Source organism: Manis javanica, chromosome 16, assembly GCF_040802235.1.
Source record: "Manis javanica isolate MJ-LG chromosome 16, MJ_LKY, whole genome shotgun sequence".
Taxonomy (NCBI): Eukaryota; Metazoa; Chordata; class Mammalia; order Pholidota; family Manidae; genus Manis; species Manis javanica.
The window spans coordinates 37,778,395-37,790,156 of NC_133171.1; the positions used below are offsets into that span (position 1 = coordinate 37,778,395).

The 11,762-nt window shown below is 46.0% G+C and overlaps 1 protein-coding gene across 3 annotated transcripts; it reads left to right on the forward strand.

Moving 5' to 3' along the window:
- Nucleotides 1-454: 454 nt before the first annotated feature.
- On the forward strand, nt 455-11,555 carry LOC108404356 (glutathione S-transferase A1). 3 transcript variants are annotated; one of them, XM_037003081.2, is made up of 7 exons: nt 455-605; nt 3,932-4,044; nt 6,416-6,467; nt 7,322-7,454; nt 9,221-9,362; nt 10,292-10,423; nt 11,272-11,555. In XM_037003081.2, the coding sequence occupies exons 2-7, from the start codon at nt 3,955-3,957 to the stop codon at nt 11,395-11,397; spliced, it is 675 nt and encodes a 224-aa protein (XP_036858976.2). In that variant the 5' UTR covers nt 455-605; nt 3,932-3,954; the 3' UTR covers nt 11,398-11,555. The 3 variants fall into 3 exon arrangements, with proteins under 3 accessions (XP_036858976.2, XP_073080339.1, XP_073080340.1); XM_073224238.1 differs by lacking the exon at nt 3,932-4,044 and having other exon boundaries at nt 583-605; XM_073224239.1 differs by lacking the exons at nt 455-605; nt 6,416-6,467.
- The last annotated feature ends 207 nt before the right edge of the window (nt 11,556-11,762 follow it).

An 11,762-nucleotide genomic window follows, 5' to 3' on the forward strand; every position in this document is an offset into this window, starting at 1 on the left:
GCAAAGGCCATGGGGCTGGAGAAGCTGAAGTTCAGTCAAGAAGAGAAGGGTCTGCAAATGACCCACGTAATGCTGTGGAGGTCTTCCCTCCCAGGTCTGAGGAAGCTTGGCCAGACTCCCCCTGCCTGTTGCATCTGGGTTGCCATGGTATTCATTATCAAGTCCTTTTTAAAAAGTACATTGAGATTGCTACCTCCCTGTTCTCTCTCTGTTATTTTCTTTTCTGATACTGCCCTGGCCCTGGTATACCCACTCTTCTCTCCCCACAAGCTTTTTTCATCTGCCATAAACTTTGTAGCCAATTTCATGAAATCCTCCCTAAACAGTATTTATAGAAACCTAGTCCCCGGTGACATGCCAGAGAGCCAAATAAACTTGAAATCCCTTGTTTGTGCAGTTATGGATAGCCTTTACATGAAACATTGTTGATTCGTCCTTTCTGGTCTGGGTGGAGCTCTGTGGAGCCTGGAGAGCTGCGGGAATGGCTGTTTCCTACTGGGCCCTCCCAGTGCAGGAGAGGGCTGTTATATTACCAGAGCATCTAACATACACATCAGAATTGGCATCGAGGAGCTGAGCGGAGAGGCAGCCTGGACTCTAATTAGGTTAGTACTGACCTTGCAAATCTTCATACATTTCTCACGTCTGTTTCAGGAAGAAGAGATAAAATGTATTACTTCATGTTGGGTACTTTATGTTCTTATTACGCCTTCTTTGTGTGCTCAGGAGACAATTCAAGCAGTGTTTATTAGTTCCTCAAGGGCATGTCTTTAAAGAAAAACAATGATCAGGAATTTAGAAAACCAGGACAGAGAATTTGAAGATATGGGAAAAGCAAGAGTGTTATCTTTCTGGGTAACCCAAAAAGACAGCCGTTCAGTGCTGGGGGAGTTGACGAGCTTACACTAAAGTGGCTTTTACTGTTATAAATGATGTATTGGTGAGATTCACACAGGAGGCAGCACATAATCATACTGGATTGAAATCTGTCAGGGTGACACATCTGGGGACCCCTCTAGCTGAGGGGTTCCATGCCTAGTGAACTGGCACCTCCCACTGGGAAACCAAACATCCGAGCCTGATTTACACCTTCATAACTGATTTTATGTACGTTAGCTTGTTTATGTGAGTTCCTTTGTGACTGGGGGCCAAGTAGCAGACTATTTTTCCTCTTCCTCCCTCCCTCTCCTTCTCCCTCCTCCTTATACAGTGTTTTTGGGACCAAAGAGTGGGCAGGGTTTCTTATGAAGAAAAGATGGAAAATTCAAGTGAATCTAAATATTTAGGGCTTTTAGGATAGTAAGGCAGGTGCATGTGAGTTTACTCCTTAGGCAAACTTAAGAACAATAATGCCCTTTTGTTGAACTGTCCTGTTTCCTAACAGAGACTTTGCCAATTCCCTCTATTTGTCAAGTTAAATAGTGTCCTGGTCTACCCTTCCACAGGGGTTCCCAATTTTTTATTTTTTGCATAGTCGTGTTTCAGCTATATGAAAGAGTTCTGCTACGTTGACAATTCTGTTCAAACAGCACAGTGTTGGGCTTGATGAGCAGGTTTGGTGACTTCATTACCATGATCCTAGCTTACTATTTAATTACCTTGCATTGCAGAATCATAACATAGGGAACCATACAGGAAAATCTCAAGAAAAACAAAGCAACGTGGCCTTTTAGATAGCTAATCATGCCATGTCATGTGGAAGGTGTACTGGACTTTCAGCAAGCAACCTACAGAGCAGCTCACTGTGTGAAAGGACTGTGAAAATGTCTGTGCTCCCTGCGAGCCCCCAGTGTACTGAGGGGACAAAAACTGTAATCTTTGCAGGCTGTGCAAATTCAGGAACTGGAAATAATAGAAGAAAGTACTCTGAATGTTAGGAGACCTAGGATCTGATCCGGACTTTATCACTAACTCGGTAGCTGGCAAATCATGCATTCTTTCTGGGGTGCAGTGAGGAAGACTAGCTAACTTCTCAGAGGCCTTCTAGCTCTATAACTGGGCAGGGGAGAGCTAGATACATCAGAGAGCATAGAATGAGTTTTTTGGAGGCACATGAAGTAACCTAGTGGGATGCAACACAATGACAGTCAGTAGTATCCTGGGAGAATCACCACCAGACAGAGAAGGAAATAGGTTTTATGCAGCAAAGCCTCAGAATCTCAGTTTTCTACAAGCCTGTTTTTCTGACTAGAATGGAGCCCCTGTAGGGCAGGGAACAAATCAGAGTTCTTTCTTGCTGCCTGACAGCCATTATCGCTTGGTACATAAAACTACTCACTGAATGTTCGTTGAGGAAGTTTGAATGAAACTTATCAAAGAGGAAACGCATGACATGTCAACCAGAGACACGTGTCCAAGAAGAGAAATAAATAAATAAAGATCCTCTGGAACATTTAAATTCCTGGGACATAAAATTTTAAGATTCACATACCTTTAAAAAATACAACTTCTATGCAAAGACAAATGCATTTGTGCTAAAAATTCAACAACTGCAGAATCTTGAAAAAACATCAAAAAATATTTTCTGAACAGAGGACAGGTGATGAAAAATGGGCCCTAGGTTGTCCCTCCCTAAGTCAAGGCAATCGAATCCTTGCTTTTCAATGAATCCTGCCTTTGTGTTCACATCACTGATAAAACTTGCCCAGCACCATTGCTGAACCTGCCCATTCATTGTATAAGGAGTACTCTTTGGCTCCTCCCATCCACGAGCTGCTGTCCCAAGCAGCTCTGGATAGAGCCATGGCTCTTGACCAGGGGTAGTGTTTGTCCCTGTCATGCCAGGGAGGGGAGCACTGTGCTACTGGCATCTCGTGGGAAGAGGCTGGGGGTGCTGCTAAGTAAATGTTCTCCAATGAGCAGGCCTGCCTCCACCCCAAAGGACTGCCCGGCTCCAAGTGTCAGGAGTACCGACAAGCCTGCGAATACAGCAACAGCCGCCAGGCTTCCTCGGTTGGTCCCAGTCAAATGTATTGTACGTCTCACAGCAACCCAGAGCACACCATCACATATGGACACACACACACACAAACAGAAATGTAAGTTCAAATTAAAGTTTACCCCAAAATACTCGGACTGTATATGACGCATTCTGATGTTTACTATTGTATTATAATTGAAAAATGCTGGTCAGAACCCACTGTGTTGATATCATACTCACTCCATTAATAGGTCACAAACCCTGGGTGGCAAAACACCGGTATAGAGAAACTGTGACGTGGGTGTCAAATAAGTGCATGTTTGAATGCGAGGTTCATCCATTATTTTAGCTGGTCACTTGGCCTCTATAGACTTCAAAATCCCCAAGTGTAAACTTAGGATAACACCGGAATCAAACACAAGTAATTTTTATGAGGATAAAATGGGGATAAAAATGAGAAAATGACCATTATGTTAGAGATACTTAAACATGTGTTAGTTCCTTTCCATACTACAAAGGTAATGCACTACCATCCCCTTTCTCTACATTGTAAAACAAAATTCACCCAGCAGTGGAAAAACAGAGAAATCCAACAGAAAAAAGGACTGAGCATCCTCTTCTGTGGAGAGAGTTTAGAAGGTTTTGGCAGCAGCCAGCACAGGACATAGATCCAGGTGATGCTTTTGAACGAGTGCAGCAGGGCAGCAAAGGGCCGGGCACTGACTCCGCTCCCTCCGCCGCCTCCCTGCCGGGGAAGGCCTCTGGATCCCAGGCTCCACGCAGGCTCCCAGGGCCCGGGCTGGGTGCGATCAAGGCTGCCTACTTATGTCCTCACAGTGAGGACAAATGGCAACCCGAGAGTGGTTTGGTGCAATTTCATGCTGATGGACACTGGTGAGTGAGAATTTAAGCCAAGGGAGACCTCTGTGGGTCACCTCCACCCTTCTGTTCCAGCGCACTTCGCACAGCACAGTTTCCTTCTGCGGCTCATTTGTTCGCTCATTCATTCAGGTTTGGAGAAACCAGGAGCCTGCATGATGGTGGGGAAGCCCACGCTTCACTACTTCAACGGACGAGGCCGAATGGAGTCCATCGGGTGGCTCCTGGCGGCAGCGGGAGTAGAGGTAGGGGTCTAAGTCAGGTCATCTTAAGCGGGATGGAAAAGTCCTGTATCAAAGTAACTTTTCTCTCATAACCGAGCAGACTCCTTACTAGAGGTCATGTGAATGGTTTTGCCTTAAATAAGAATATCTGCATAATAAGAAAGAGATTGAGCTGACAAAATGAAATTTAAATGATCCTGTCCAAGATAGAGCACATAATCAATTAAAAAAAATGTAAAGAAGCAAACAGAAATGGCAACTGATAAAAATGCATGGACCTCATACAGACTTCAACAAAATGTAAATATCACTTAGGACATAATTAGAAACTTGATTATTCATTGAATACTACGTGGTATTGGAGAATTATGGTTAATTTTTTAGGTGTGAGTTTAGGTATACTATTGTGGTAATTTTCAAAAAACTTAAATTTTAGAAATGTAAATGAAGTATTTAAGGATAAAATGATACAATATCTAAATTTTTACTTCAATTTTACAAGCGGGGCAGTAGGTAAGTGAATAGATGACATGAGATTGGCTTGAGTTGGTAATTATTGAGGCTGGGTACAAGGAGGATCATTATGGTATTCTGCTTGTTTTTCTGCATGCTAGAACTTTCCATAATGAAAAGATACAAATACAATACAAGAGAAAACAAATGTAACTAAATTAAAGCTCACAACTAAGGGGAGGAGTGGACTATGACAAACTGCCTGTTGAAGATTTAATACATCCACTCGGCAGTGATTTTTTTAGTGCCTTTAAGTTCAGGCTCTGTGCTGGGCCCTGGGCATACACGGATGAGCAAGGCGGACGCGGCCCTGCCCTCAGGCAGCTCATGTTCCAGTGCGGAGGCAGACAAGGAGCTAGGGGTTTAAAGGAGGGGTGGGGGCGCCTGGGAGGGCACCCAAGCATTTCACTGTGTTGCGCTGCTGTGTTCCCAGTGGAAACCCTGGTGTGTTTTTGTGGGACTCTGCTGAGCGCTGCCCTCGGTGGTCGGGGGGGCCACTGGGAGCACCACTTGTCAGTCCCAACACAGGGACCCGGCATCTCGGGGGGTTTTCACCTCACCATCTGTACAGCCTGGCCCTGTGGGAACATGTACACCCACAAGACTGTTCCATTGAGCAAGTCAGAAACCTCCAAATCCCCAAACTTTTACCATAAAGAATTGTGCTTAAAATAAAAAATGGGATGAAATGATGAGAAGGGAATCATGGACAAATCAAGCGACCTTGTCCCTCAGGTGAGAGCAATACAGGCAGTTTTCAGGTGAGGAGGTGTCCGGAGGGGGAACTGTCCAGAGTGCTCCCTTCAGCCCTGGAAGCCGTGGGGCCACACTTTCTCAATGGCGTCAGGAGTGCATGGGACTTCAGCCCGGTCCCTTCTCAAGGTCATGAAGAAACATAAAAAAAATCCAGACAGTGCGACCCTGGGTTGTTTTCTCCCTATAAACCAATAACTTGTTTTTGCTGTAGGCCTGACCTCAGCTTTGGGATGTGGGGCTGTGCTCAGAGTCTCTGGGCAGAGTAACTGGGCACAGCAGGGTGAGGGAGGGGCAATGCTGAGAGCACCCCAGGTCCCCCCTAAGCAATCCAGCCTCACTGAAGGGGCAGGCGGGGAAAGACTTGCCAGAAGCCTTAGGTCAGGACGCCTGGGTTCTCAGTGCCCAGACACCTGCTGCTCACCATCCCGTCCATCTCCGTCAGCCTCACGAGCAATATCACAGTGGCCCACACATGCCACCTGGCCACCTTCCCGTGAACACCATCCACCTTCCCTGATGTTTATATTGAACGGAGTGCTTTATAAATTGCTGCCCATACACCTTACGATCCATGGGCTCCCTGTGGGATTATGTAAAAACACAATAAAGCGTTCCATTGAGCAACTTAGAAACTACCAACTTTCCAAACTTTTAATATACAGAACCCTGTTTAAAATGTAAAATGGAATGGGATGATTTATATGGCAGCAGTGACCCTGATGGCAGCATCTTAGGTGGTCACTGGCCCCATAGAGTTTCCCCATGTCCTGTCCTTGTCTCTCACAGGGAGACAGGCTTTCCTCAGGCATTAAACTTGATAACTGGAAGAATTTCCCACTTCCTTCTCTACACTGACATCTCCCTCCCAAATCATAACTTAATCATCAACAAGGGTGGAAACAGGTGGAGATGAATCGTTCCTACAAGCATGAGCTGTTGTGTGCCGCAACTCACGCGCTGTTCTTGATCTAACATCCAGGTGGCTGTGTTCACACTTCTCTGGGTACCTGCCAAACCCAGAAGCCTTATCTTCTCCATATCACATTATTACATACCAGACAGAGGCCATTGTAATGCAATGGAATGAAATAACAGGAACTTATTTACTATTTCTGCTTCCCAGTTTGAAGAGAAATTTATAGAAACTCCAGAAGACCTTGACAAGTTAAGAAATGGTAAGACCACATATCTAAAATGCCTCTAATGACAGTATCTGGTAAAGTCACAAGTTGACATTTTGAGACCAGGCAATGCTGATGGTGTGTGTACACTGGGCATCGGGGGCTGTGGGGAGGGAGAAAGTGATTCAGACTTGAGAGGCAGGACCCCTTGAGCAGGTCTTCCAAGTCCCTGGGGGCTAGGAAGGGCTCTGAGGGTTTGCTAAGGGTGCCGTCCCCTGGCGTGGGGAGCACCCTCTCTTTGCTTTCTCCTGCCTCTCTCACTCTGAGTGAGCTGTGTCAGGTCAGGATCCAGAGCCTGCCTGCCCCAGGACGCTCCAACACCTGCATTATAGTCCAGAGGTAGAGAAAGGCCCAGTGGTTGCCGTGAGTTCTTTTCTTATACAGGTTATTGCAAAGTAATGTCCTGGCAATGAATATTGCAGAATGGGAAGGGCAGGGAAAGAGACCCCGCATAGCAGTCTCCCTCATCACGTGCCCTAAATGCCATGAATGCCACCAGAGTTACTCTGGAGCTGCCTTTCTGTTGGCATCTGGCTGGTGGCCCTGTTGCTGCCTCTTCCAACTACTTCTTAAAATATCTATGAAGGCAAACTGACACAACATTCTCAGGGAACTCCTAAGTTCTGGATGGGAAACAAAAATATAAACCAAATACAAGGTTAAAAAGTAAAAGGCAGATCTGTGGGAAAAACAAGGAAACTCTGGGGAGCTAAAAACATAATGCCATTTTGTTAAAGTTACCAGATAATTTCATATCTCCAGCTATTTCAAAAAACATTTCTTTTTATCCTAAAAGCATGCGATCCACACAATATTTCTCTCTACTTTCTTCCTTCTTCTTTGAAAAGATGGGAGTTTGATGTTCCAGCAAGTGCCAATGGTTGAAATTGATGGAATGAAGCTGGTACAGACCAGAGCCATTCTCAACTACATTGCCACCAAATACAACCTGTATGGGAAGGACATAAAGGAGAGAGCCTTGTACGGTATATTTTCTGTTATTTCATCAATGATTACAGAAACAATTGTTTTTTCTCTGAGTGAGCATTACATTGCTTGTAGAGATCATGACCTTGGTGACATAACTGAGGTCAGAAGAGTGGAGACCTGTGACGATGAGGGACTAGTAAACCTGGGGTGGAATCAGGTGAGTGTGGCTTTGTAAGGAGCAGGGGGATGGTGGCATCATGACCCCAAGGACTCAGGACTTTAGGGGCTGGATGCCAGCCCGCAGCTAGGGACAGAGACAAAGTGTCTGAGTTTCTAGAAGCTAATGCTGGGGAGGAGAAGGATCTGACGGAGCTGCTTCTCAAGCTCCAGAAACTGTAAGAGGGGCGACCAGGAACCTGACTTACCAGGCAGTTACAGGTGCCGGCCACTTGATAAGGGTTAGCAGAGGCTGGTCCTCAAGAAGCCAGGGTGACCAGGGATATTTTGATACAAGTCTGAAGCAGCCAAATTTAGTCAGTACAACTCTATGTGGGGATCTCCTCTCTGGTGCGATGGGACTTCGTGATTGAAATTCATGTTTTGTAAGGAGCTGCTGGCAGTTACTGAAAAAGTGAAACACGGTGTTACCTTTTGAGTCAGCAATCCTGCTGGTGTACACCCAAGAGAATCAAAACTACATCCATATTAAAACTTGCACATAAAAGTTCATAGCAGCATTGTTCTTCATGCTCAGAAGTGAAGAACACATCATTTGGCCAGCAACAGAATATTATCTGGCCATGAAGAGGAATGAAGTAATGATGCATGCTAAAACATGGGTACACCTTGAAAACATTATGTTGCATAAAAGAAACCAGAAGCTAACGGTCACAGGTTGTGATTCCAATGTCCAGACATTCAAATCCATCAAAACAGAAATTAATTCAGTGTTAAGTGGTTGTGTGAGGCTGAAGCAGGAAAGAAATGGGAAGTGACTGTCAACAGCAACGGTTTCTTTTTGGGGTGATGAAAAATGTTCAGGAATTAGAATATGATGATGGTTCCAGAATGTACTGAAAATACTGAATAGTAGGGTGATGATTAAGTTATGTGAATATATTTCACTCAAACCAGTAGTTTTATGAGTACTGTAGAAAACTCAATTTGGAACTAAAGAAAAAATGTCCCTCCTAATATGCACCATTTCAGGGGATATTTTAAGTGGAAGTCTTGAGAAATGCAAACAAGGCCAGAGTTGGGTAACAGTCCTGGGACAGGGTTGTAGAACCGTGTTCGGTGGTAAACAATTGGAAGAGCTGCTAGTACCGGACATATAAATGCTCCTGGGTGGTGTGACAGGATGAGGGAGGGAGAGGACCTGACCCAGATGGCTGTGCCCCGGACACTCCAGTGATGCCTGGGGGCAGGGCTCAGCCTATGAACCACACTACATTTGTGCACAGATCAATCCAGGGCAGAGATGGCAAACCCGAGGTATAATCTCAGTGGTTACTGGCAGTGATGCCACCAAGTTCTCTCATGCCAGGTGACCCTGGCAAGGTTGCTGATGCACTCTGCCCCATGGTATTTGTTAACGTGTGTAATGAATATTTCAGTCGTAGATCTACCTCAATAGCTATTTTGGAATGAAAGGTTAAGGTCAAGTAAAAAATAAAAGCTCGACGTACAGCACGTAAAAATGGCACCCAGGGGAGGGGAATTACTTTGCTACCTCCTGATGCCCCATTCTTTTACCCTTTTAAATGTAAAATCTATGGCAGGAACCATGGAACAATCTGGTCACTTTTGTCTTCCAGCATTGATATGTATGCAGAAGGTATAGCAGATATAAATGAAATGATCATGCTTTTGCCAATATGTCCACCGAATGAAAAAGATGCCAAGATTGCCCTGATCAAAGAGAAAACAACAAATCGCTATCTCCCTGTGTTTGAAAATGTAAGTGGGCTGTTTGGCATCTGGGGCACTGCGCTTAGAGGACAAGAACCAAAGCGAGTGCCTTGGCATTCTTGGGGCACTGACTGTCACTTCCAGTGAGCCTTCCTAAATGCTAATGTGGAAACTTGACTCTCAAAGCCTTTAATCAAAATCGACTATGAGGAAGAATTGTACCAGTTACGTCCAACTCATTATTTGTCAGTAAAATACCAGCTTCTGGGGACCTAGAAAAGAATTCTCCATTGGGCAAGCGTGCATGGTGATCGTCAGAGCTTGGGCTGTGGAAGGCTCTGAGAGGCACACTAGAGATTGGAGCAGGTCCTGCAGGGCACCGTGCCGGAGCCTTTTGCCCAGAAGGAACATGATGATAATAATACATCAAAAAGTATCCTGACAATAGGTGTAGGCAGACAGGATCAGCTGCCTTTCGGGAGAATGCAGTAGTGCTTTGGGGATTCATGACATACATCTAAACAGAGAGGGGAAAGTGGGGTGGGAAGAAGAGACAGATGAGGGGAGGTTAAGTTAAAAGTAATCTACAAATCTGTGGGCAGACTTTAGAGGAAAGTAGTGCGGGACTGAGAAAATAGAATTCCATCCTTTCCCATAGTAGATATCTTCAAACAGTACATGTCCTAGACAGAAACATCCAGAGCAGGAGCTAAGCCCACGCAGGTGAGGGACCCACAGTGGCGTGGGAGCAGGAAATGGGGCCCTGCTCTTCGACTGAGGAGTGAGGGAAGAGCAGCAGTGACCCACTTCTCCCCGTCTCCCCGATCAGGGTGGTGGTGGGGTCTGAAGCCCCACACCCTCCCCTCACTCAGGGCGGCAGCAGAGGGGCAGATGTCAGGCTGGGGAGATGCGGGAGGAGCAGGGGGACCCAGCCTGGCTGGGCCTGTGCCCACCATCTCATGCCCCCGATTCGCCAGGTGTTAAAGAGCCACGGACAAGACTACCTTGTGGGCAACAGGCTGAGCAAGGCTGACGTGCACCTGGTTGAACTTCTCTACTACGTGGAAGAGTTTGACCCCAGCCTCCTGGTCGGCTTCCCACTGCTGAAGGTCAGTCGCAGCCTCCAGAGGGAAGGCCCATGTGGCCTGTCTTGGAATCTGGTATTTGGACTCTTGGGTCCGCATCACTGTCCAGGCCTCCACTGCCCCCAGGTCTCCAAAATCAGCTCCTAGGCTCTGGGGAGGCTTGAAAAGAATCCTGTTATGCCAAGGAGATCTCAGGTGGATGCTTTTCCAGGGAGAATAAGTTGACTTTTGCAAATCAGAAGGACTCAGCACTTGGCATTTCCCTGCCAAGCGCCTGCTCCCTGACGGTCTCTGTCCTCGTTTCCTCTGGGATTCCCTTTACCCCAGGTGTGTCCTTCTCCCTCCACCCCTGAGTCCGTGTGAGCAGGTCTCCTTCCTTCTGGCTGCCTCCCATCTGCTCCTGTTCCTTCTCTCAGACACTGGGCTCCTGTCTGCCCAGGCTCCCCTCTCTCCCCATATCTCTCTCAGTGGGCAAGGCAGTTTTCACCGGCCCTGTGGTTTGCCTTTTGTGTTTTCTGCCTTCAGTTTCAGCTCAGTTTCTAAGTTGAGAGACTTTATTTGTGTTGACTTGACAGACGCTTGGCTGTTTCTTGCATTGTCCAGGAGCAATGAATGTACAGGATTCGTGGGCAGGGCAGAAAACAGGGATGGCTTTAAGCTGGATAAAGTTGGAAACAAATAAGTTTTGGGGAAAATGGTACTGAGCTGTATTTTCTTCCTCCTGCCTTCCCTCCTCGCTGGGAGCCTCATTCTGGTGCTGGCGGAGGGGACCCAGCTGGTCCTTGTGTACGGGGGTCTCCAGATGCCCGGGTGGTGCTCCTGCTGGGCTGGTCTTTGTCTCCCCTCAGAGACTCTGCTCTTGTGCATTATAGGCCCTGAAAAGCAGAATCAGCAATCTCCCTACTGTGAAGAAGTTCCTGCAGCCTGGCGGGCAGAGGAAGCCTCCCGTGGATGAAAAAAGTTTAGAGAAAGCAAAGAAAATTTTCAGGTTGAAATAAAGCAGGCCTGGCTGTCCAGCACCCTCAGGACCCATCTTTTGAATTTGTCCAACACTGAAATTTGTTACCTACATGTAGATCCTGGCTATTGTGAGACCAATGAACTATTTCCAAGTTTTAGTTGTTACCTAAATAATAAAATTCCTATGAGAAGACTTCATTGCCGTTTATTCTTTTTCCTTAAGAACTAATATGATATCAGATTTTCAATGTCACAGGAAACTGCTAGGAGTTAAAAATTAAATAAAAGGGGGAACACATATTATATGGTCTCCTTGATCTTTCCTAGGAATTGTCTTATAACGTCTGTCCCATAGCCTATGAAAGAGTCAAGTGTAGAAATTCTGACAGTCTCATGTATTCAC